Source organism: Stegostoma tigrinum, chromosome 7 (genome assembly GCF_030684315.1).
Source record: "Stegostoma tigrinum isolate sSteTig4 chromosome 7, sSteTig4.hap1, whole genome shotgun sequence".
In the NCBI taxonomy this organism is placed as follows: Eukaryota; Metazoa; Chordata; class Chondrichthyes; order Orectolobiformes; family Stegostomatidae; genus Stegostoma; species Stegostoma tigrinum.
In genome coordinates this window covers 37,543,912-37,569,804 of record NC_081360.1, presented here as the reverse complement: position 1 = coordinate 37,569,804, position 25,893 = coordinate 37,543,912, and the positions used below count along the sequence as shown (strand labels likewise).

General features: G+C 41.9%; 1 protein-coding gene across 1 annotated transcript in view; it reads left to right on the top strand.

Moving 5' to 3' along the window:
• LOC125454191 (collagen alpha-1(II) chain-like) overlaps positions 1 to 25,893 on the top strand; it is a 163,823-nt gene that overhangs the window by 136,224 nt on the left and 1,706 nt on the right. Inside the window, exons 44-50 of the mRNA XM_048534698.2 lie at positions 884 to 937; positions 8,000 to 8,107; positions 10,196 to 10,249; positions 12,535 to 12,642; positions 14,312 to 14,606; positions 20,888 to 21,078; positions 21,848 to 22,090. Coding sequence (XP_048390655.1) covers positions 884 to 937; positions 8,000 to 8,107; positions 10,196 to 10,249; positions 12,535 to 12,642; positions 14,312 to 14,606; positions 20,888 to 21,078; positions 21,848 to 22,090 — 1,053 coding nt within the window. The remainder of the gene's footprint in view (positions 1 to 883; positions 938 to 7,999; positions 8,108 to 10,195; positions 10,250 to 12,534; positions 12,643 to 14,311; positions 14,607 to 20,887; positions 21,079 to 21,847; positions 22,091 to 25,893) is intronic.

The following is a 25,893-nucleotide window of genomic DNA, read 5'->3' as shown; positions in this document are numbered from 1 at the left end:
ATATGCTATTAAATCACTGATACTCAGTTAGCTCAGTTGGCTAAATAGCTGGTTTGTGATGCAGAGTGATGCCAGCAGTGTGGGTTTAATTCGCATGCCAGCTGAGGTTGCCATGAATGGCACACCTCCTTGACTTTGCCCATTGCGTGATGTGTGGGGACCCTCGGATTACACCAGCTCTAGTTGCCTCTCTAATGAGGGGGCAGTTCTACTGCCCAAGAGGACTGGAGCAACATTTGCTCAATGATAAGTTTCTATTTTAATTTGTTAATTTGCTAGACCATTGGAGAAAGAATTGAACAGCTCTCTAAGATAGAAGGAACTGCAGATGCTGGAGAATCTGAGATAACACAGTGTAGAGCTGGATGAACACAGCTAAGGGTCTAGGCCTGAAATGTCAGCTTTCCTGCTCCTATGATGCTGCTTGGCCTGCTGTGTTCATCCAGCTCTACACTTTGTTGAACAGCTCTCTGAATGGGTTTATTTTGTGGAGCACCATTTCGTGATTCAATGACGTGGTTTAAAAGAAGTTGGATTTTTGTCAGAATTTTCCAGGTTTCCTGTAGAAACTCCCTTCAAAAAACCTGACGTTTGCCCTGGCCATCTTGTTTCGCTCATTCTCAACCAAGTAGGGCTGAGGTCCTTCTGTTGGGAGATGTGCTCTTGCTGGTTAAAAAAATCTGCACAAAGAATTGTGCCGATCTGTGTCACTGTTTATAACTTTCATCCAATGTATCCCGATATTAATCAAAAGTTCTTTAAACCTTATTTACAATAGACTTTAAAATCCTTCAAACATTATTCACAATAACTTTGCAAAAGACATAATGTTTGAGCACATATGATTTAACTGTTTTGTTTTCCTACTCTCAAAACCTTTTAGGGACCTACAGGTGAAAGAGGCTTTCCAGGCCCACATGGGGCCACTGGACGTGTGGTAAGTTGGTAACTGTGTGTTTCAGGAAACCACATCCAAATAGTGTAATGAGACAGTAAGTTATTGTGTGTCAAAAAGAGGTCATGGTCAGTGAGAGGGAGACTTTGAAAGAAACAGAGGAAATGTGAGTACATCTGGATCAAGGAGGAAATTCAGTGGGGGGTGGGGTGGGAAAGATATGCTTTAAGTAAAGAGTGCTGAGTAAAGAATTTGGTAAACGGTGGGAAGGAGACACTTCTAGCTTCTGGTCTTTTTCAGTAAATTTGTTAATTAGTGAGAGACTGCTATTGAGGGCTGTCTTTAAATTATAAAGATGCATTATTACGAAAAGAAGCCATTGTCTGATTTAACTGAGGAACAGCAGGAAGAAGGGAATGTTCAGGCTGACATAATAGAGTAATACAAGAAACCTGAAGCAGAATAAAGCCAACATAAGGAAAATGAAGTTAAGACAATGCAGAGATAGTGGGAACTGCAGATGCTGGAGCATCTGAGATAACAAGATGTGGTGCTGGATGAACACAGCAGGCCAAGCAGCATCAGAGGAGCAGGAAAGCTGATGCGTTTTAGTGTAGACCCTTGCAAAGGGTCTAGGCCCGAAATGTCAGCTTCCCTGCTCCTCTAATGCTGCTTGGCCTGCTGTGTTCATCCAGCTCTACACCTTGTTATCATAAGACATGGCAGCACAGTTTACTTGAGTGGAATGCAGAATGATTTGTATTACGGGAACTCTTGGACAGTACTCATACCGTTGGCAGCTACGTGAGCAGGAAATGATGCCAGCTGGAGAAATTCGAGCTCGCATGTCTGGAAAGATGGTGAAGGAATAGGGGCTTTCTGATCCTGGCTTTCGGAGAGATGACACCTATATAAGTTGGATAGGTTGCATCTGAGCAGATCTGGCACTGAGTCCCTTGCAGGTCACTTTGTTAGTGCTGTTGAAAGGATTTTAAATTAAATGGATAGAGGTGTGGGGACCAGGAGAAAACATAAAAGAAAAATATCATGGTGCACAAAATATTTGGAGAGACAGGTAAAACTATATTAATAGGTGAAGACAGAACATAGGAGAAAATAATGGACTCTAAATCACACTGTACATATAGGCGAATGTGCAAAATATATTTAATAAGATTGGGATGTCACAGATGCAGATTGTCACATGGAAATATGATATGACAATTACAGAGACCTGGCTCAAGGAATGGCAGAACTGGGTATTACATATTCCTGAGTATAAAATGTTCAGAAAGGGCAGAAAAAGAGGGGACACAGTATGTTTTAAGGGAACCAACGCAGTGCTTGAAAAGGGAGGATGTCCCAACAGTTTCAATGACAGAATAAATTTGACTAGAGCTGTGGAATAAACAAGGTCCTAGATCGAGCCTATAGACCACCAACCAGTAGGAGGGATGCAGAGAAAAATTCTGCAAAACAAAATTACATAAATAAGACACCATTATGGTATAGTTTTAATTTTGGGTATTTAATTAGCCAAATGTAGACTGTAAGGAGCAGTGAGTATAAATCATGTTTAGATACATTTTCTATGGCAGTATATCACCAATCCAACAAGGAAGGATCCACTGTTGGAGCTGGCTCTAGAAATAAGTTGGGCCAAATAGATCAAGTGATAGTGGGGCAACATCTAGGAAATAATGATTTTCGCATCCTAAGGGGTAGGATGATGATGGAGAATGCCACTGGTCTTTCAGAGTTAGGAAAAGCAATTGGCAGTGCATGGGCTTCAATGGGTCAAGAACAGAGCTGGGCCGGATAGACTGAAATGTGAGATTAATGGTAAAATCTGTAACTGAGTGACGGGATACCTTCAAAGAGGAAATTGATCAGGTACAGTCAAGGTATAACCCCTTAAAAGGGAAAGGTAGGACAAAAGATGAGAAAGGAAACAGAAATTAAGATAAAGCAGAAAAGATGTACTTATGATATGACAGGTGTCAGGTGGAACAGAAGGTTCACAGGGAAGGTGCTAGGATGACTTATGAGAAAAGGCTGGCAGCCAACATAAAGGCAATCCCGAAGTCTTCTGTACAAACAGTAAGGAGAGTGGGAAATGGGGGAGTAGATGTGATTAGGAAACAAATAAGGGCTTTATACGTTGAAGTGAAGGCATGCTCAGGTGGGGAATTAATATGTTGTATCTGCCTTCACAAGGAGGGAAATGCTACTAAGGACATTAAGCTAAATGAGGAAAATCTGTCATCACAAGATGCAAAATTGAAAAGGAGGATGTGTTGGATAGACTGTTGGTACTTAAAGTCGACAAGACATGAGAACAGGATGAGATACACCCAAGGATATTGAGGGTTGTGAAAATGGAGATTACAGGAGCATAGCCTACCGTCTTTCACTTTTCCCTTGGCTCAGGGGAAGTGCCAGAAAACTGAAAAATTATATCTATCATGGCCTTTTTTAAAAAAACATCAAACATTTTCAAGAATAGGCACAGCAATTTAAGGCCAATTTTAAAAAATTCTAATAGTGAGGAAGCATCTCGGAACAAGTCTTCATGATTGGATTAGTGGTAATGGGAACTGCAGATGCTGGAGAATCCAAGATAATGAAATGTGAGGCTGGATGAACACAGCAGGCCCAGCAGCATCTCAGGAGCACAAAAGCTGACGTTTCGGGCCTAGACCCTTCTTCAGAGAGGGGGATGGGGTGGGGGTTCTGGAATAAATAGGGAGAGAGGGGGAGACGGACCGAAGATGGAGAGAAAAGAAGATAGGTGGAGAGGAGAGTATAGGTGGGGAGGTAGGGAGGGGATAGGTCAGTCCAGGGAAGATGGACAGGTCAAGGAGGTGGGATGAGGTTAGTAGGTAGGAGATGGAGGTGTGGCTTGGGGTGGGAGGAAGGGATGGGTGAGAGGAAGAACAGGTTAGGGAGGCAGAGACAGGTTGGACTGGTTTTGGGATGCGGTGCGTGGAGGGGAAGAGCTGGGCTGGTTGTGTGGTGCAGTAGGGGGAGGGGACAAACTGGGCTGGTTTTGGGATGCGGTGGGGGAAGGGGAGATTTTGGAGCTAGTGAAGTCCACATTGATACCATTGGGCTGCAGGGTTCCCAAGCGGAATGTGAGTTGCTGTTCCTGCAACCTTCGGGTGGCATCATTGTGGCACTGCAGGAGGCCCATGATGGACATGTCATCTAAAGAATGGGAAGGGGAGTGGAAATGGATTGCGACTGGGAGGTGCAGTTGTTTATTGCGAACTGAGCGGAGGTGTTCTGCAAAGTGGTCCCCAAGCCTTCGCTTGGTTTCCCAAATGTAGAGGAAGCCACACCGGGTACAGTGGATGCAGTATACCACATTGGCAGATGTGCAGGTGAACCTCTGCTTAATGTGGAAAGTCATCTTGGGGCCTGGGATAGGGGTGAGGGAGGAGGTGTAGCATTTCCTGCGGTTGCAAGGGAAGGTGGCGGGTGTGGTGGGGTTGGAGGGCAGTGTGGAGCGAACAAGGGAGTCACGGAGAGCATGGTCTCTCCGGAAAGCAGACAGGGGTGAGGATGGAAAAATGTCTTGGGTGGTGGGGTCGGATTGTAGATGGCGGAAGTGTCGGAGGATGATGCGTTGTATCCGGAGGTTGGTGGGGTGGTGTGTGAGAACGAGGGGGATCCTCTTGGGGCGGTTGTGGCGGGGGCGGGGTGTGAGGGATGTGTTGCAGGAAATGCGGGAGACGCGGTCAAGGGCGTTCTCGGCCACTGTTGGGGGTAAGTTGCAGTCCTTGAAGAACTTGGACATCTGGGATATGCGGGAATGGAATGCCTCATCGTGGGAGCAGATGCGGCAGAGGCGGAGGAATTGGGAATAGGGGATGGAATTTTTGCAGGAGGGTGGGTGGGAGGAGGTGTATTCTAGGCAGCTGTGGGAGTCAGTGGGCTTGAAATGGACATCAGTTACAAGCTGGTTGCCTGAGATGCAGACTGAGACGTCCAGGAAGGTGAGGGATGTGCTGGAGATGGCCCAGGTGAACTGAAGGTTGGGGTGGAAGGTGTTGGTGAAGTGGATGAACTGTTCGAGCTCCTCTGGGGAGCAAGAGGCAGCGCCGATACAGTCATCAATGTAACGGAGGAAGAGGTGGGGTTTGGGGCCTGTATAGGTGTGGAAGAGGGACTGTTCCATGTAACCTAAAAAGAGACAGGCATAGCTGGGGCCCATGCGGGTGCCCATGGCCACCCCCTTAGTCTGTAGCAAGTGGGAGGAATTGAAAGAGAAGTTGTTGAGGGTGAGGACGAGTTCGGCTAGGCGGATGAGGGTGTCGGTGGAGGGGGACTGGTCAGGCCTGCGGGACAGGAAGACGCGGAGGGCCTTGAGGCCATTTGCATGCGGAATACAAGTGTATACGGACTGGACGTCCATGGTGAAAATGAGGTGTTGGGGGCCAGGGAATTGGAAGTCCTGGAGGAGGTGAAGGGCGTGGGTGGTGTCACGGACGTAGGTAGGGAGTTCCTGGACCAAAGGGGAGAAAATGGAGTCCAGATAGGTGGAGATGAGTTCGGTGGGGCAGGAGCCGGCTGAGACGATGGGTCGACCAGGGCAGACAGGTTTGTGGATTTTGGGAAGGAGATAGAAACGGGCCGTGCGGGGTTGGGGAACAATGAGGTTGGAGGCTATGGGTGGGAGGTCCCCTGAGGTGATGAGGTCATGAATGGTGTTGGAGATGATGGTTTGGTGCTCGGGTGTGGGGTCATGATCGAGGGGGCGGTAGGAGGTGGTGTCGGAGAGTTGGCGTTTGGCCTTGGCGATGTAGAGGTCAGTGCGCCATACTACCACTGCGCCATACTACCACTGCGCCACCCTTGTCTGCGGGTTTGATGGTGAGGTTGGGGTTGGAGCGGAGGGCTGCCCGTTCTGCGCGGGAGAAGTTGGAGTGGGTGAGGTTGCAGGAACAGCAACTCATATTCCGCTTGGGAACCCTGCAGCCCAATGGTATCAATGTGGACTTCACCAGCTTCAAAATCTCCCCTTCCCCCACCACATCCCAAAACCAGTCCAACCTGTCTCTGCCGCCCTAACCTGTTCTTCCTCTCACCCATCCCTTCCTCCCACCCCAAACCGCACCTCCATTTCCTACCTACTAACCTCATCTCACCTCCTTGACCTGTCCGTCTTCCCTGCACTGACCTATCCCCTCCCTACCTCCCCACCTATACTCTCCTCTCCACCTATCTTCTTTTCTCTCCATCTTCAGTCCACCTCCCCCTCTCTCCCTATTTATTCCAGAACCCCCACCCCATCCCCCTCTCTGATGAAGGGTCTAGGCCCGAAACGTCAGCTTTTGTGCTCCTGAGATGCTGCTGGGCCTTCATGATTGGATTAATTGTTGTATGGAAAAGAGTGAGCATGGAGTTTGAAAAGGGAAATCATATTTCACTGGTTTGTTGGAGTTCTTTGTAGAAGTAACAGAAAAGTTTGTTGAGGGTAATGTCGTTGATGTTGTTTCTGGCAGCACGGTGACTCAGTGGCTAGTACTGCTCCCTCACAGAGCCAGGGTCCTGGTCTTGACTCCAGCCTTGGGTGACTGTCTGTGTGGAGATTGCATGTTCTCCTTGTGTCTGCATGGATTTCTCTTCCAGGTCCTCTGCTTTCCTCTCACAGTCCAGAGATGTGCATGAGGTGGATTGGCCGTGTCAAATTGCCCATCGTGTCCAGTGATGTACAAATTAGATGGATTAGCCGTGGGAAATGTGAGGTTATAGCAGACAGGAGGGAGCTAGATCTGGGTGGGATGCTCTTTGGAGGCTTAGTGCTGACTCAGTGGGCTGAATGGCTTCTTCCACACTATATGGGTTCTTTGAATCTATGTGGTATACATGGGTTTTCAACAAGGCATTTAATACACTGCCACACAAACTTGAGAGAAAATGTAAAAGACATGGCTAAAAGGGACAGTAGTGATGTGACGAAAGGAGCTGGCTGAATGATGGGAATCAGAGAGCTACAACCAATGGATACACTTCAGGCTCTTGGAAAGTTTTATTCCAGACCTCAGGCACAGTTGGTATTGGGACCCTTGCTTTACCTGATTATATATTCAGGATGTAGATCCTGGTATGCAGGAGATTGTTTCAAAGTTTGTGTGAGAGGCAAACCTGGAAGCATTTTAAACAATGAGGAGAACAATGCAGAACTTCAAAAGCAATAAACAAGCTGGTGAAGTGGACAGATAAATGACAGATGAAGTTCAGCGCAAAGAATTGTGTTGTGGTACATCTTTGTGAAATGGACATGGGCAGAAAAGATAAAAGAAAATGTACAATTCTAAAGGACTTGCAGGAGTAAAGAAACCTGTCTATAAGTATAAATTATTGAAAGTGGGGTGGACAGACGGGAAAAGCAGTTAGTAAAACATACATTATCTGGACTTTATGACCGGGGGAGAAACATACATATGTGTAAGGATGTTTTGCTTTGCCTGTATAAAAAGTTTGTTACAGCTCTGCTGGAGTATTGTGTATAGTTCTGGGTGATATACTACAGGAAGGCTGTGAAGGCATTGGACATCACACAGAAGAGGTTTACAAGAACAGTTGCAAGGGTGAGAAACTTCAGTTACGACAATGGCTTTGAGTGGTAGGCCTATTCTCCTTTGAGAGTAGAAGGTTGAGAGAGTATATAATAGTTTTCAAAATAATGCGATGGATATGCCAAATGGATAGGGAGAACCTGTTCCCATCTCACAAAAGGATCAAGAATGAGATGGCATAGATTTAAAGTGATTTGCAAAAGAAGCAAGTGTGAAATTTGGAGAGAACATCTTCACACAATTTAGGTCGGAATATACTGCCAGGATGTATCATGGGGACAGTTTCAACTGAGGCATTCAAGAGAGCATGAGATTGTTTTCATTCAAATAATGTGCAAGGACATTGTGGAAGAGGCAGAAGAAAGACACTGAGTCATAACAGTGATTGGAGTGAGAGGCTGAATGGCCTCTTCCTGTGCTGCAGCAATGCTTGTGATTCTATGACGTGCCATACATTGAAATTATGTTATGTAATACATCTGCAATCTCTGTGATGCAATGGTTCTACATTTATTTTCAGGGCCCACAAGGTCCACGTGGCAATAAAGGTGAAGATGGACAGCCTGGAAGCAACGGTATCAAGGGTCATCGGGGATTCCCTGGTGGACCAGGACTGCCAGGCCCTCCTGTAAGTATCTTGCACATCTGTGACTTCTGGACTAAATACTAGAGAAAGTAATGTGCTGCAGGCTCCCTTAACACTTAACACACTTAAAAACAGCAGCACATCAATCAAGGGAAAATCTGTTATCACAGGTATAGACCATCTTACCTAACAGATCTTCTAATTTGATGGAAAAATTTATTTTAGTGGTTCTTAAGCATGGAATAGCATAATATATCACTTCTGAGGAGGAAAAGATAAACAAAAATAGACTCCATCTTCCTAAAATGTTTTTGTGTGTGAGCTCACAGCCACTCAAATGTTACTTGTAGAATCTGGATGTTTGCAAAATTAATATTTTGTTTGCAAAGAAAATGGTGGGTTTACTTCATAATTCATCAGTCAAAATACACACGTTTCAGAGGAATACAATGTGCTGCGCATATTAGTGGAAGCTTTTCAATCTGAGAGAAATAGTAGTAATAAGATTTAAGGCTATCTGTTGGGAGATGTGATCGAACGAGAGTACTGATTCAGGAAATTGAATGTGAATCCACATCAGTCGAACTTACAATAACCTTACTGCTGTTGAGATTTTTCAGCTACTGTTGCCTTTAATTTGGAAACGTTCCTTTTGGCTTAATTGATAAACCTCCTGGAAAGGAAAAAAATGGCATAAGGAGAGTTTCTTTCTCTGTCTTCATGCTGGATGACGGTGTTGTACAGAGCAACCATTGTTTGACAAGGACACGTTTGTACCTCCCGCCCTTTCAACAAGGGTGAAGGAACTCTATGCTGCAACCCTGTCCAAAATTCAATTGGATTGTGCTGCAGCCCACTGCAATTCTCCTTACACCTACCGTTGCTGGGATATCTGCTGGCAACTCCTTCCTTGTTCATATATATTATTCATGGAGAAGTAGGTCAAGCACAAGTGTCCTGAGCACATTTCCCCCTTTTATGCTCTATTTGTGAACTCCTCCCAGAAAAGAGGAACTGAGAAATGGAGCAGATGAAGAGGGATTTGGAGCTGCATCTACACCTTCCCTTTCCATACTTTGTTTAATTCAGCTTGGTGGGAGAGTAGGAGAGCAATAACAGAAGTTAAACAGATGTGGTGAGTCTCTTGTGGATGACTAGTGAAGTCAGCCAGCTGGCTGCCTTTCTGGCAGTGGAGGCCAAAGGCATTTTGACTCTTCATTTACTATTTAATTCAGATGACAGCTGCAGAAGCCAAATAGACGTGATGCAGCTCTGTAGATTTGGGATATGCAATATTCAAATCAAATCTGAGGAAGGTTTCAATTGGACCCTCAAATCTGAACCGGCTATCCAATTTGTCCCACACTCATGCCCTTTCTCCATTTTCTGCTAAGTTCCTCCCTTTCTCCTCAAAAGTTAATGATAATCTGTTTCCACCATTGTTTTAAGCAATGCAGATTCTAATAACTTGCTGGATAAAATCAAAGATAATTCAACATGTTTTGACTTTTTGCAATTTATTTCAGGGCTAACACTTTTGCCACTGTAAACAGTTGTTGCTTCTTTATTCTAGCAAACGGAAGACAATGTTGAACACCTCTATTGAATGTCTCCTGAACCTACTGGGCTCTAAAGAAAATAATCCAATATCGTCCAGTCTCCCCATGTAATTAGTGTCTTTTGTCTCTTGTGCCAGTCTAAACAAAATCTTCTCTGGACATATTCTAAAAGTTCTTCCTAAATTGTGTTGCCAAGGATAGAACACAATGTTCCAGCTAGGTGCTAGCTAATTTAATTAAAGTAAACACTAGAACCTCCTTGTATTGTACTGAATGCCTCTATTTATAAAGCTAAGAATCATTTTTTTATTTTTAAGACTTGCAAAGCTGCCCATTATGTCCAGAAAAGTGTATCAGGGTCCTCTATACCTGCACCTTCAGTAGAATTCACTCACCCTATAAAATGTATTGTTTCACATTTCTTTGTTATGTTTTCATGTCTGTATATGCTGTTGTGAAGTCCATTATTGTTCTCCTCTTATTACATTTTTGTGTCATATTCAAATTTGAAAGTGCTCTGGTTTGCTCCTTAGTGTTGCTGTAAAAAGTCAAATTATTTCATTCTCTCCAGGGGATTTCTGGGGAACCAGGCCCACCTGGACTCGCTGGAGCTCAAGGTGCAAGAGTGAGTAAAAGTGAACACTACTGTAAAACTTCTTAAAACGCAATTACTGTCTTTCCAATGTCTTACCTAGATAAATCTTGAGTATCATATAAATATAGGCAGACAGATAATTTCACTAATATGATGGTTATCAGCTAAATTAGGCATAGTTTGGCAAAAATAAATTATCCATTAGGATTTTACCAACTGTGGGCAATGCCTCAGGAGACTGTCAGGCAATTTCTAACATTGGGATTGGCCGTATCTCAATTGCCTGCTGTCTAGAGAGGTGTGGCAAATGTGAATGTTTAAAGACCCTTGAAGCCTATTTTATTTTTTCCAGAATATCAACATTTTGCAAGTGGTGAAACAACTCCCTGTCAGCTACATGGGGAGGGGGACAATATTGGACTCACGGCCTGTGGCAAAGGAGCTGCAAAAATAAAACAACTCTGCCACCCATGTCAAGCCATCTAAAAATGGAGGTGGCTGAGATGGCTCTCAGATCCTTACTGGCATTGCTGTGCAACACACAGACACTGGTCTTCAAAGCTCTGGATAGTTGGAGACCAGATGTACCCTGACACTTGTGCATTTGGACACATGGAACCATATAGCATGGAAACACAGCCTTTGGTCCAACCGGTTCATGCCAAACAGACATCCCATTCCGACCTAGTCCCATTTACCACCATTTGGCTCATATCCATCTAAACCTTTCCCATTCATATATCTATCCAGTTTCCTTTTAAATATTGTCATTGTAGCTGCCTCCACAACTTCCTCGGGCAGCTCATTCCATGCATGCACCACTGTCTGTGCAAAAAAGTTGCCCCTTGGGTCCCTTCTAAATTTTACTCCTCCCACCTTAAACCTATGCCCTCCAGTTTGGGACTCCCCAACCATGGGGAGAAGACCTTTGCTGTTTACCCTATGCATGCCCCTCATGATTTTATAAACCTCTATAAGGTCACCCCGACCTCTAAAACTCCAGGGAAAAAAGCCCCAGCCTAAATCAGCCTCTTTCGATAACTCAAACCCTCCAATCCTGGCAACATCATTGTATATCTTTTCTCACCCTCTCAGGTTTAACATTATCTTTCCTATTGAAGGGTGACCAGAATTTTATGCAGGATTCTAAAAGTGGCTTCACCAATATCCAGTACAACCACAAGATGACATCCTAATACTTATACACAATGCACTGAACAATAAAGGCTAGCGTGCCAAATGCCTACTTTGCCACCCTGTCTACCTGTGACTCCACATTCAAGGCACTCTGCACCTGCATCCCTAGGTCTCTTTGTTTGGCAACACTCCCCAGGGCCCTACCATTAACTATGTAAGCCCTGTCCTGAGTTGCCTTACTATAATGTTATCAGTTTATCTAAATTAATCTCCATCTTCCACTCCTTGGCCTATTGACCCATTTGATAAAGGTCCCGTTGTATTCTGAGATTATCTTTTTCACTGTCCCCTACACCACCTATTTTGGTGTCATCTGCAAACTTCCTAACCATAACTTGGAAGACCCAGCCCACTGACTGTGCAGTAATTACCCAAGAAGTTTGAACTTCAAACATCCAATCACCCACTGTCTGGTACCATCAAAATAGGTTTCCAAACTCACCTACTTCAATAATTAGCCAGGAAATGTTAGAGGATTAAAACTTGCTCCAAGTCCTTGGTAGCTATCCTACTGAGACCTCAACCCTCACCAAGCACAAATCATTTACGCTATCACATATTTCCATTACTCCCACTGACAATTGTTCCTTCCCAATGCTCCCAGGTACCTGACCAACCCCACTCCACACATGGGACAGTAGAATCCTTTACCCCCTTACCCACACTGTTTCCTGCCAACAGGTTGTCAGCTTTTTCAACTCGATATATTTTCTGGAGCAGACTTCATTTAATTCCTTCAGGATTCCCCTGTATTGCTTGGCTGTCCTGAGAATGAGATGGATAGATTTTTTTCTGTATTGCACTTATTTTTCAGATGTTCTCAGACTGTCAGCCTATGCCCAAAGCACCCAAGTATCAGCCCCAATACCTAACTCGTGGACCCCACAGTTTAGGTGTCCTGGTAGGACACCTAAAACAAGCATTTAAATATATTGTTGAGTGGCCAAATACCTGGTGAAGGATTTATTTTCCAAATAAGTCATGTAGGACCAAGGAGTGTTCTTCATTGAGTGTATGTACAGCAACCAACAATAAGTCAGAAGAAAGGGCTTTTTTTCATTTATGACAAATAGAGTTTTGCACATGAACTTATTTAATTCCATTTTAAATGTTTTAAGGGTCCTCCAGGTTCAGCTGGCCCCCCTGGCAAAGTTGGTACCAATGGTTATCCAGGACCTATTGGTCCTCCTGGTCCACGCGGCTTACGAGGAGAATCTGGCCCCAGTGTAAGTAAACAGCAGAGACGTGGCTTCATGGAGCAGAAGATTGGAAACTTAACATTTCTGACCTCTCATTCATCAGTGAAGATACAGTAGAAAAGGAGGTGATAGGCAGTGTACTGATCAAATGAACTATTGTAGCATGTAGTTGAAGATGTAAAGATAAAGTCTATTTCTTTAAAGTGAAAGAAAAAAAGTACAGTGGAGCTATTGCGCGGCTGGGTATAAATTAACAGCTACCAGTTAATGAGAAGGAGTTAGAATAAGGAATCTGCAGGCAATTTACGTAAATAATTAGTGACATTGAATTAGAGACGTCATAGCAACGGTATTAAGAGCAAAGTCGGAAATGAATTCCTGGAATGTGTACACAGCAATGTGTTCATCAAGGGATAACAAGGTGTACGGCTGGATGAACGCAGCGGGCCAAGCAGCATCAGAGGAGCAGGAAAGCTGATGTTTCAGGTCTGGACCCTTCTTCAGAAAGGTCTTCATCAATATCTTTTTCCAGCACATAAGAAAAGGATAGCACAGGACATAGTTCTGGTGAATTAAGTGTGGCAAATGGATCATATTTCAGCAATCACTTTTTTTGTAGGTTTCGTATGAATTGTGGTAAAGAAAAAAGGTACAGTCAACAATAAAAATGCTTAACTGAAGGGAAACTAACTTCAGTGAATCAAGAAGGTATCTGATACAGGTGGATTTGAATCTAAAATTAGTAGACACAATTGTAATTAGCAAATACGAGGCCAAAAAATTTGGAGTTGGTTTGGATACAGAGTTACCATTAGAGGAAAGAAGGCCATTCAAAACTAGAAATCATCAGATGGGTAAGTACCCAAAGTTGAAAGTAAGGCACTAAAATTAGATTTATGACAATGTTCATAATACAGAGAATTAAACTGAACAGAGGAAGTACAAGTAAAACCTGAAAAATAAAAGAAAGGAATGGAAATACAAAGTACACAAAAGTTTTGCAGAATTACCCGCAGGATATATTAGACGTTATTTCATATTTTGGTAACAAATACTGTTTTCACCCCAAATGCAAGCATTGAGTTATCAGAGTTTTCTCTTTGCTGGAGAAACAAGCTCCAACTTGTTCGCCCTTTCCTGAGAAGTATGATGTGTCAGTTCTAGCCTATTTCTAGTAGGTTATTTTTCCACCTTTTCACATTAATGGAGACCACAGAGTACACCAAATATAGTCATTAACATTCTCCACAAATTTCACATTAACCCTATTGGTTTTTTTTGTAATTCAGTGCCTTTTTAATAAATCCCAGTGCTTTGTTTCTTTTTGTTTTTAATTATCATATTAACTCGTGCAATTTGTACCCTCAGGTTTCCCTATTATTTAAAAAATTAACATCCATCCAACTTATTATGTATAAAATTCTAAGTAGGCACACAGCTTGACAACACAGAGTGGTGAGCTCGTGAAATTCCTTGCCATAGGAAACTTTTGAGGCTAAAATATCAAAGACTTTCAAAAAGGATTCGGATATAATTCTTACAGGTAAAGGGATCAAAGGATATAATGAGAGAGCAGGAACAAGGCACTGAGTTGGAAGATTAGCCATGATCATACTGAATGATGGAGCAGGGTGAAGAGCTTAATGAACTTCATCATCTCCTATATGCTATGTTCATGTATTTCTATACTTTGTAGGGTCCTTCCGGTGATCATGGCCCTCCTGGTATTCCTGGTGCCCCTGGTCCCCCCGGTCCTCCTGGCCCCTGTTGTGGAACAACAGGCAGTGTTACTAAAGGCGTAGTGTATCCGGGAAGCTACTACTATGGTGATCAGCCTAGTGAATCTGTGAAAGAACAAGAGGAAGAAATAATATCTGCTCTGAAATCCCTCAACAGCCGAGTGGACACAATCCTGATCCCAGATGGATCACAGAAGAGCCCTGCTCGAAGTTGCCGAGATCTAAAATTTTGCCATCCAGAATTCAAGAGTGGTAGGGAAGCTATTTGAGATAATTACATTTCCTTTGTCCTTTGGATTAAATTCATTGTAAATTAAAAGTATAAGTTTAGGGACGATATATGAGCTATCACTTGGAACTTGAATATTGTTGAAAACAGAGACAACATTGTTGAAGCTTTTTGTCTTAATTTTATCAAGGCAAATGCAGGAGTGCCAAAATATAAACCATCACAACAATTCATATTTCAGTCAGGAAAAGTGTTGACTGGTTGGAAAGTCAAATGATTGATCGAGGCATTACACTGAAGAAAGCAACAAAGAACTGATTGAACCAAACAGCACGTCTCTTTGCCTGTTAACAATGAACTGAATACAGATCATTCTCCTGTAGTTAAATTGTTATTTTCAGGTAAAATGGCAGTCTTGCATTTGTCTTGAAGAAGATTAAAAATGTTTCAGCAATGTGAATCGTTTTTCAATACCTAATGTGTAACATGAACCTACAAAATTACCAGGCAGAAAGTGACTGGGTCATCAAACCTTGCCCACATGATTGTTTAGGTATTTCTGGCCTCCTTCCTTTTGCACCATGCTATCTCACAAGAAAAACAACAGTGCGAGGAAACCCACTGCCTAGAAGAAGGAAAAGCTTTGAAAAGTTCCTCTTAAACTCCTCACGTGATCAAAACCAGGCCAAAAGATATTATTATCCAATCTTTAACGTTCAGTTTAATTTGCCCATTTGCTCATAATAAAGATTACTTTTCAAGTAATTGGTAACTCTAAAATTAAGTTGACACAATTTAAAAGCTGAGGTACCTTAATGTTTTAACAAAGTTAATATCATTGGCGGTTTTCGCATAAAAAGTTCCAAGTTAGTATCATGTTCTCCTATTATTTAACATAGGTGTTAACAATGAAATAGTTGAGTTAATATCTCCCTTAAAGTATCAAAGGGAAAAATATATTAATCAATAAATTAATAAAGATTAATTATCATTAAATCTTAACTTTTACTTTGCCCAGAGGAATTTCAGAAGTAGGCTGTTGATTGATTTTTACAATTCCCGTAAAATCATAGAATCCCGACATTGTGGAAGCAGGCCATTTCATTCATCAAACTCACACTGACCCTCTGAACAGCATCCCACCCTGACTCACCTCTCTACCCTAAATCCATAACTAACCCATCTACCCTGCACATCCCTACACACTATGGGCAATTTAGCATGGCCAGTCCATCTAACCTGCACATCCTTGGATTGTGGGAAGAAACCCACATGGGCACAGGCAGACCATGCAAACTCCATACAGTCACCAGAGGTTGGAATCAAACCCGGGTCCCTGGCACTGAGGTAGTAGTGTGAATCACAGAGCCAATGTGCTGCTCTCTACATCGTGGTCAGAAAGATTTCCGCTTCTACCTTTCACAGCTGTCAAAAGACAAACTTCATATCCAACAAAGCAGATTGGCTAGATCTATGCCTCTAGCAGTGAAGAGACCATTGGCAACACAAATTCTTACTAAGTAAGAGGAGGGATGAAGCAGAGTCAATGTTTTTATTTCAGAAAGCAAAAAATTGTCTCTATCTTTCCAAAACGTTACTCAGCTGTATTTCAGAGATGTTTCTGAATCGCCACAAAAAGATCATGGGGTTCAAAGGATTAGATGTTTGTGCTTTTGTCGCACTGTTTACACGAAGATTACGAGTTTTGGCACGTACCAGAAAGCCAGAGTAATTATTCCATTTCAGAAAATTATACCTTGCAGCCTTTTGATTTTCCATCAATCAAATTAGTGAACAGAAAAGATACGGGCTGTCAGAGTGCCATTTCTTAAGCTGTACATCCCAGCATGGTAGGTGGAAAGTGAACAATGCGAAGCTATGATTTTCAGAAATTATTAAAAGCTGTTGCAGAATTCTCAACAGATACTTAATGGAACACACTTATTGCTGATCCTTGGGAATGTGGTGCCTAATTTAAATAAGCCAAATAGATTTCAAGGATGGCACATTACAATGTATATAACCAGCTTCGTTGTTGTCTAAAATTGAACTAACATGAGAACATAACACATGTAGAGAAAATGTTGTATTTTTGTAAATAATGGATTTTTGGAAGGCTCTCCTCAACCATTGTGAAAGGAAGGCTTGTTGTGGCCTCCAAATTGATTCAGATATTTTTAATTCCTCAATTTTTTTTTCTAAGTTGCCTTCAAAGTCAACTTTATGCTCCCAACATTTGCAAGTTTGATTCTCTGTCTTGCAACTGTTGTCCACTGATACAAAAGCAGGATTGTAGAATGTGTGCTGCATCGTGGATTACTTTGGTTGCACCTTTTGGATTCTGTTTACATGTGTCACATTAAACAGTAAAAAGGAACAAAATGAAAGGCATTGCTACTTTCCAAAACATGTTTGAAAAACCATTTTTGTATTAGAAGATTAGAAGTTCCATTATTGATATTTAAAAAATCCCTGCTAGTAATGCTGAAGTCTTCCATAGCTGGTTTAATTAAAGGAAAAGTAGTCAGAAATAATTTCAATGTAGGCGTATGGAGCATGATAACAGAAGGCGTAAGTTTTAGGGAATTTACGAGATAATGTGAGAACTGGATGCAATTTGGTGAAATGAGGAGACATGCAAGAAATACAATATAATACAGAATAAATTGAATTAATGTGTTTGAGGATGAACAACAAATAATGAGAATAAGCACAATGGAAAGCTGCTCAAAGGAACAGACAAGCAGAGAGACTTGGAAGTTCAATTGGTGTAAATCAGGTACAATGATCACAGTTTGTAATTACTCCACGTGCGTACAAACTCATGAAGGCACTGATAAATGTGATGCTACTTGTGTGAGGTTATCACTTATAAAATCTATCCAGCATCACCTAAAACAAGACTTCAACTATATATGGAATTCACAAGTTTTAAAAGCTCCCCACCTCCAGCCTCATCCCATGTCCAAGTCTCCCTCTCATCCCCAAGTCCTAGACCTGACCCAAACTGTCCATCTGCTCTCCCATAAATTCCTGAAGAAGGGTCCTGAGCCAAAACATCAGCTTTCCTGTTCCTCTGATGCTGCCTGGCCTGCTGTGTTCCTCCGGCTCCAAACTGTGTTATCTCTGACTCCAGCAACAGCAGTTCATGCTATCTCACCTTCTCTCCCACCTATCTGCCCCACCTATCCCAATGACCAATCCCCACCACTCCCTATCTGCACTTACCTATCACCTTCCCCAGCCCCACCTCTCCTTTGTCTGTTTATTTATCAGCTCTGTTCCCGCTCCCCATTTCTGAAGAAGGGTCCTGACGCGAAGCCTCAACTTTCCTGCTCCTCTAATGCTGCTGGGCCTGCTGTGTTCCTCCAGATCCACACTGTGTTGTCTCTGACTCCAGCATCTGCAGTTCTTGCTGTTTCTTCAACTCTTAAAGGCAGTTTCATTCTACTGCAGGTCCTGGACATTAAAGTGAACGATCAGAATGAAACTACAAAAATGGTTCACCATGCTAAAGAGCCTCCCCAAATTTCTCAGAAGCCGTTTGGTGGTCTTGATGGAGGAAGGTGATCACAAGAGAGTGATTCTGTTCCTGCAGCAGGATGGGTGTCACTCTAATTAAATACTGACAAGGGTATGGGATCAAGTAGCTACACGAGTCAATTCCAGTAATCTGTGCCTAAAGTTGGCATCCTTCCATCTAACTAATATAAGAGAAATGAAGCAAATCCATTAGCATTGGGATAGGTTCAAACAAAATGCTTGATGGCTTCAAACCAATCAAGGAAAGGCAAGTTCTTCTACAAGTGTTGTAGATGGGGAGGTTGACATCATTGGTGCTACTGCCTTCTGCATTATTTGCTGTCAAACTGCTGTAACTATTGATCATTGCATCAGTCTGCAGTATCAACAGTTAGTGTGCAAGTCTATACGTCATGCTGCCATTTCTGTCTGGTATTGACTAATCTCTCCCACATGTGAATATTGGTGTTTCAGACCATCATGGTACCTTACAAGCTTCCTTCAAGAGGAGCTTTGTGTATCCTACTAACTTGCAAATAGCTACCTCACCATACAGAACACCTATGGGAATGTGTCCATCTTCCACACGTAAAACAATGATTTTTATTTCTCTGACATTTTTCAAGTCTACTTAATGGATTACTTTATAAAAACTACTCCCCGTTGTTATGCAGGAAACTCGACAGCCAATTTTCGTGTTGCAAGCTCCTGCAAACAACTAAATGGAAATAAACAGATCATCTAGTTTTGTGATGTTGACTGTGAGATAAATATTGACCAAATCATTGAAGATCAACAGATTAATTGACCTGGATTGCTATTTCTGCAGGCTTTTCAAGCACCACATATCTACCTATTTAAGCCCAACTGTGTTTTTCATGGCTTCAATTCTTCTTTTCTGCATGCTTTAAACAAACATTATTTATTGTCACGTGAATTGGAGAACAGTGAAAAGCTTTGTGTATGAGTGGTACAGGCAGATCATAGTAATCAAGGATGTACAGATCAAAGGTTGTACATAAACTTACAAAGCGGTATACAGGTAACATTGCACACAGCATGCTCTAGGTGAGGGCAACATTAACAAGATCAGCATTATTTGTGGCTAGAGAGTCCATTCATCAGTCTAATAATGGCTGGGAAGAAGCTGTTCCTGAACCTGCTCGTGCGTGTGTCCGCGTGTGCATGTGTTCAGGCTTATGAATCTTCTGCCTGATGGAAGAAGTTGTGGGAGGTCATTACTAGGCTACGATGAGTCTTTGATGATATTGGCTGCCTTTCTGCAGCAGCGAGCCATGTAAAGAGAGCCCATGGATGGAAGGTTAGCTTTTGTCTGGGCTGTGCTCACCACCTTCTGTAGTTTCTTACAGTTCTGGACAGAGCAGTTGTGCTACCAGGCCATTTATGCACCCAAACAGTATGCTTTCGGTGTGCATCTGTAGAGGTTTGTGGGTGTTTCCTGAGCTGCCTGAGGAAGGGAATGCGTTGTTATGCCTTCTTGACCATCGCGTCTACTTGGTAAGCCCAAGACACGTTGTCAGTTATCGTCAGTCTGATGAACATGACACTCTCCACCCTCTCAACTTCAGTTCCATTGGTGTAGATGGGGGCATGTTCTCCTCCTTTCTTTCTGAAGTCAGTTTTTTAGTTTCGCCGACATCGAGAGACAGATTGTTTTCATTGCACCATGTCACCAATCACTCTATCTTCCTTCTGTAGTGTGACTCAATGTTGTTAGATATCCATCCTTCCACAGTGTCGCCAGCTAACTTATGAATGGCATTTGTTTGGAATTTGGCGATAAGGTCATGGGTGTACAGGAAGTACAGTAGGGAGCTGAGGACCTATCATGGTGGGGGTGGGGGGGCTCCAGTGTTGAGCATTTTTGTGGAGGAGATTCAGTTGCCTCTATCTTCGCTTGACTGCAGCCTATGGCTCAGAAAGCTGAAGATTCAGTTGCAGCCGGTGTAGCCAAGACCCAGGTCATGGAGTGTTGAGATTAGCCTGGAGGGGATAATGGTGTTGAAGGTGGAGCTGTAGTCAACGAGCAGGAGACTGATGTAGCCGACTTTGATATCCAGATGTTCCAGGGATGTGGACCTGTTACATTGGTAGACAAATTGTAGGGGATTGAAGGAGGCTGGGAGAGTGGAGTTGATGTGGGCCATGACCAGCCTCTCGATGCACTTCATGATTGTTGAGGTGAGAGCCACTGGGCAGTAGTCAGTAAGGCACACTACACGTGCTTTCTTAGGTACAGGGGTGATAAACTCCCATTTGATTTAGGTACTCTGGCAACTACCAAGTCCAGCATTTTGATAACAAATGGAAGGTATGGTAAATTCTTTAAAGCTATATGGCACCAATCTTTAAAATGCACTGAACTGCAAGTTCCTTTAATTGAGTTGGCCACATTTTCTAAAGGTAAAACTGAATTAAAGACTTGCATCATGAACAAAATATTCACATGTGCCTGCTTTAGCTGAATAGCTGAGATGTACATGTGAGTCTTAAGTATTAATAAGTATAGAAGAGTAAGGTGGAACACTTGAATGTTACGCATGAGCCAAATTGCTGATAAATGGTTAATGCAGCCTGGTGCATTGAGCAGTGTGAAAATTTACATTTCTTGCTCAGCTACACGCCATAACTGTTAAGGTGAATAGGTACAAACAATCCATCCAAGTGTGACCATTTGTTTCTCCAATGTAATGAAAGTTCTGCATATTAAACCTTACCAGTAGATCAGTGTGAGAATTTTGCTTTGTCATCACTATTATAGGAGAGTACTGGATTGATCCCAAGCAAGGCTGCAAATTGGATGCCATCAAAGTACATTGCAACATGGAGACTGGAGAAACCTGTGTACCTTCCAACCCCAGCAATATTCCACGGAAGAATTGGTGGACAAACAAAAACAGTCAGAGAAAGAAACACGTGTGGTTTGGAGAATCCATGGAAGGTGGATTCCACGTATGTATTTTTTTGGCTATTAGGAAATAATGTAAACCAAAAGCATGAGACAAGAAAACTGAAAAAAAAAATAGTTAAAATGTGTTTAATTATCCACCATAAGACAACTGTTCAATGTTAAACAAATTGGAGAAAACAGGGTGCAGAGCTGGATGAACACACCAGGCCAAGCAGCATCTGAGGAGCAGGAAAGCTGATGTTTTGGGCCTAGACACTTCATCAGAAACAAATTGGAGTTTGCTCTTCTGTGACTTTGTAGCCTAGATTTTATAATTTGATCTTCAACTCCTGTATTTTTTTAAAAAACATATGATCATTATTTTTATATCAGTGCAGAACAAACTACTGTAGCTTTTCTACAGTTACATCCAATTTCTTTGGGCGGCCTGGTGGTACATGATTTAAAACCAGAATTGTACTTAAATTCCTGTATCCAATGCAGACATCACCATTACGACAAAGGTGGGGGCTAGTGTCACAAAATGTGCTGTGATTGACACAGCAGTATGTTTTGTATAACTGGAACGGAAATCAGGCACAGTGCTGACTCTCCCTGAACCTGTTTTACAATACAATAGTTTTTTTACTCTAACCAAGTACTCTCTATAATACTCTTTGTAGTTATAGCAGAGATTCTAAATAAAGGTCCATTAACACCTTAAGTACACTGGGAGTGGCCAATGACACCAGTACCATGAGAATGATTAAGTAACGGAAATATCCCTTGATTATAATCGAATGAATTCAACGAATAAATCTATTTCTGCAGTTTGGCTATGGTGTCAATGCGCTATCAGAAGACACTGTTGAAATTCAAATTGGATTCCTTCGCCTGCTTTCTACTCGAGCATCCCAGAATATCACCTACCACTGTAAGAACAGCATTGCCTACCTGGATGCTGAGACTCGAAATGTGAAGAAAGCTTTGAAGCTGATGAGTTGGGTCGATGTGGAGCTCAGAGCTGAAGGAAACAGCAGATTCACATATAACGTCCTTGAAGATGGTTGCACTGTAAGTAGCAAAAAGATATTGATGTGAAATATATGTGAGAGTAGGTCATTCAGCCCTTTGGTCATGACCGGCTTAATTGTGATATTAACTCCATCCAGCTGACTGTCCCCAAACACTTAATGTGTGACCATCAAAAATCTCTGCCATTAAAATATTCATGATCCACCCTCTATTATGCTATGTGGAATAGAATTCTAAAGTTATGACCTTCAAAGAAAATAATTCCTCCTTCATCTTTGTTTTAAGTAGGAGACATATCCTTTTTGCATTTAGTCTGTTGAATCCTCTCCGACTCTGATATAATTAATTAGGATCAATCTAATTGCTGAAGCTGCATGCTAATGCTTTTTGATGCACATTCAAGGAGACACAGCTTCTTTTGTGTCATTGCATTCTGTAATCGCTCTCCATTTAAATAACATATTTTTTTCTATTCTTCCACATAGCCCAAATGTTTGTCCATCCACTTCACTTGTGTACATCTTTTGCAGACTCATTGTATCCTCCTTCTGACTTGCTTACTGATCTATCTTTACATATTCAACACAGCTGTTCCAGTATAGTCAGCCCCTTTATCCCAAGTTGTTAAAATACATAATAAATACTCAAAGCACCAGCATAAATCCCTGTGGCATCCACACATTGCAATTTGTGAACCTGAAAACAACGTATGTATTACAGCTCTCTATTCCCGCTTAGTTAGCCAATTCTGCACGTGCTGAAAAATCATCCTAAACATAATAATCTCATAATCTGCCTTATGTGGTACCTTATCAATACCTCTTGAAAATCCAAATCTATGTCCTTGTCCATCATCTTATTACGTCGTCAATAAACTTTAATAATTTTGTCCAAAATAATTTTCCTTTCATAGCATCTGCTGATTCTTCTTGATTGTATTAGAATTTTCTAAGTATCCTGTTACTACTTGTATAATAAAGAATTTCAGTGTTTTCCCCAGAACAGGTATTTAGCTAACTGGAATGAAGTATCAGCTTTATGTCTTCCTCCTTTCTTGCATAGAATTGTTACATTTGAAGATTTCCTATTGACTGAGATATTTTCAGTGTCTGGAAATTTTGGAAAAATTATTATCCACTTTGCTAGGCAACTTCTTTTACTATTTTTGATTTTAGTGTGACGGCCATCATTTCCAAAGACCATATATTTCCCCATTAGTCTTCTATATATTTTCCCTAGTGATCATGATTGTTTTAATTCCTCGCAGACCCGTCTTTCCCCAAACACACACACACTTGCTTTCTACCGTTCTTAGGATGCCTTTTGTGTCTTCCACTGTGAAGACAGATACAAAATAGATGTTCTAAGTCTTTCTCATTTTGTTGTTTCCTCAGTCTCACTCCTAATGAACAAATGCTCATTTTCATTCCTCTTTCTCCTTTGATGTATTAGCAGAAGCTTTTGATAGTTTTCTGTTGTGCTCCCACTTTTCTCTTTTTTTAAAAAATCATCTTTTAAGTTTCTAAAATGTGCCCAACCAGCATCAGGCTTACCATTAATCTTTACAGCAGCGTACAATTTCTTACTGCTTGATATCATCCTTAACTTCCTGAGTTAGCCTCAAATGATGTATCTGTCTCATCGTGCCTTTCTTTCTGGAAAGAAATTTGCTATGTTGAAAATTATTCAATATTTTCCCAAATGTTTACCCTGTAACCTATTTTCCCCCTTCCAGATTTTCCAACACTGAAATAAAACAAATAACAGTGGTTTCTGGAGATCTGAAACAAAAACAGAAATTGCCAGCAAAATTCAGCACATCTGGCTGCATCTGTGAGGAGAAAGAGTTAATGTTTCAAATCTGGTTCTGAAGAATAGTCACTGGACCTGAAAAGTTAGCCCTGCTTTCTCCCCCCCCCCCCCCCCCCCCCCGCCCCCCCAGATGTTGCCAGGTCTGCTGAGCCTTGTCCAAATATTCAGTTTTTGTTGTAGTTTTTCCAACTCTGTTTTCATATATTTTTAATGTCTTTTTTAAGTATAAAACTCTAGTTTCAGATCTACATTTCTCACTATCAAACTGAGCGTGATTACTCTTATTAAGCAGATCCTTAATTAAAAAGTTGTAAATTAATCTTGTCTCAATACAGGTTGCTAAGCGTAAAACAGACTCTCTTATTTAATTGCAGAATGCATTCTACAAAATTGTCCAAATTTCACTGTATAAACTCTTCTCCAGGTGACATTTGTCAATTGATGTACAGGTTGGGTGGATTGATGATACTAAGTTGCCCCGTAATGTCCAGTGAAGTGCAGGTTATGTGAATTAGCCGTGGTAAATGCAGTGATGGGGTGAGTCTGGGTGGGATGGTGTAGAATCAATGGACCAAATGGCTGCTTTCTGCACCATAGGGATTCTGTGATTTAATTCTATTCTGTTCTGCATGTCTGACCAAATATTAAAATCTCCCACTATTATTGCAATACATTTAAATGCTCCTATTATTTTTTGAGTTATTCTCTGTCCTACAATATAGAAACTATCAGGGCACAACAAATTACTCCCAGTGGCTAATTCCCTTTAATAATTTGAATCTCCGCCAAACCTAATTCTACATCTTGAGCTCTCACTGAAGATTATATCTCACTGAAAGTAAAAGTGTCTTAGTTCCAAAAGAGCATAGGCTTCTCTTTGATTAGAGAAAAGCCTATGAGTTTAACATGGTACTCACCATACATCAGGTCACCGGTAAGTTTGAGAAGTGGGGCCTTCATGAAAATCTCAGCTGGTAAGAGAAGTGAACCTGAACCGTTGGGTTCACTTTGTATTGAAAATGCAGCTAACTGTACTGATTTTAGATGCTGAATAGGCTGGGGCTATTTTCCCTGGAGCATCAGAGGCTGAGGGACGACCTTATAGAGGTTTACAAAATCATGAGGGGCATGGATAGGGTGAATAGTCAAGACTTTTTTCCCAGGATAAGGAAGACCAAAACTACAGGGCATAGGTTTATGGTGAGAGGAGAAAGATTTAAAAGGGACCTAAGGGGCAATTGTTTCACGCAAAGGGTAGTGAGTGAATTGAATAAACTGCCAGAGGACGTGATGAAGACTGATGCAGTTACAACATAGAACATAGAACAAACATCTGGATGGGTATATGAATCGGAAAGGTTTAGGGGGAGATGGCCCAATTACTGTCAAATAGGACTAGATCAGTTTAGGATATCAGTTAGTGGGAGGCATGGTGGCTCAATTGTTAGCACTGCTGGGCCTTGGCCTGAAACATCGACCCTTCTGCTCCTCTGATGCCGCCTGGCCTGCTGTGTTCCTCCAGCTCCACATGGTATTGGCTCTAACTCCCAGCATCTGCAGTTCTTACTATGTGTCAAATCATTTTGAATATCCTTGCCCGCCTATGGTAATAATGACTCTGTAATTGCTGTAGAAAACTCATTTATTTCTATTTCTGCTATCAATTCATCAATCTTGTTGTGAATATTCTGTGCGGGAAGGAAAAGGGCCTTTAATTTTGACACTTTTCACCCTTTATCAGCACCGACCTTTGTTTCTGGTGCATTATGATGCTCGCACACTCTGTACCTCCCTGTTACACACTGGTCATCCTGACTTGTATTGTTATGCTGCACTACTGCCTTATTCTTCCTGTTTAACTTGCAAACTTTCCTCTCCTATTAGCCCTCTGAACTCCCACTGTTCAATTTAAAGCTCTATCTACAGTCTTAGTTCTACAATTCATCTGGATACACGGATCAGAGTTGCTCTGCTGAAAGCCATCCCAAAAATTCACCTCCATTTCTCCCCAGTACTGATGCCATTGTCCT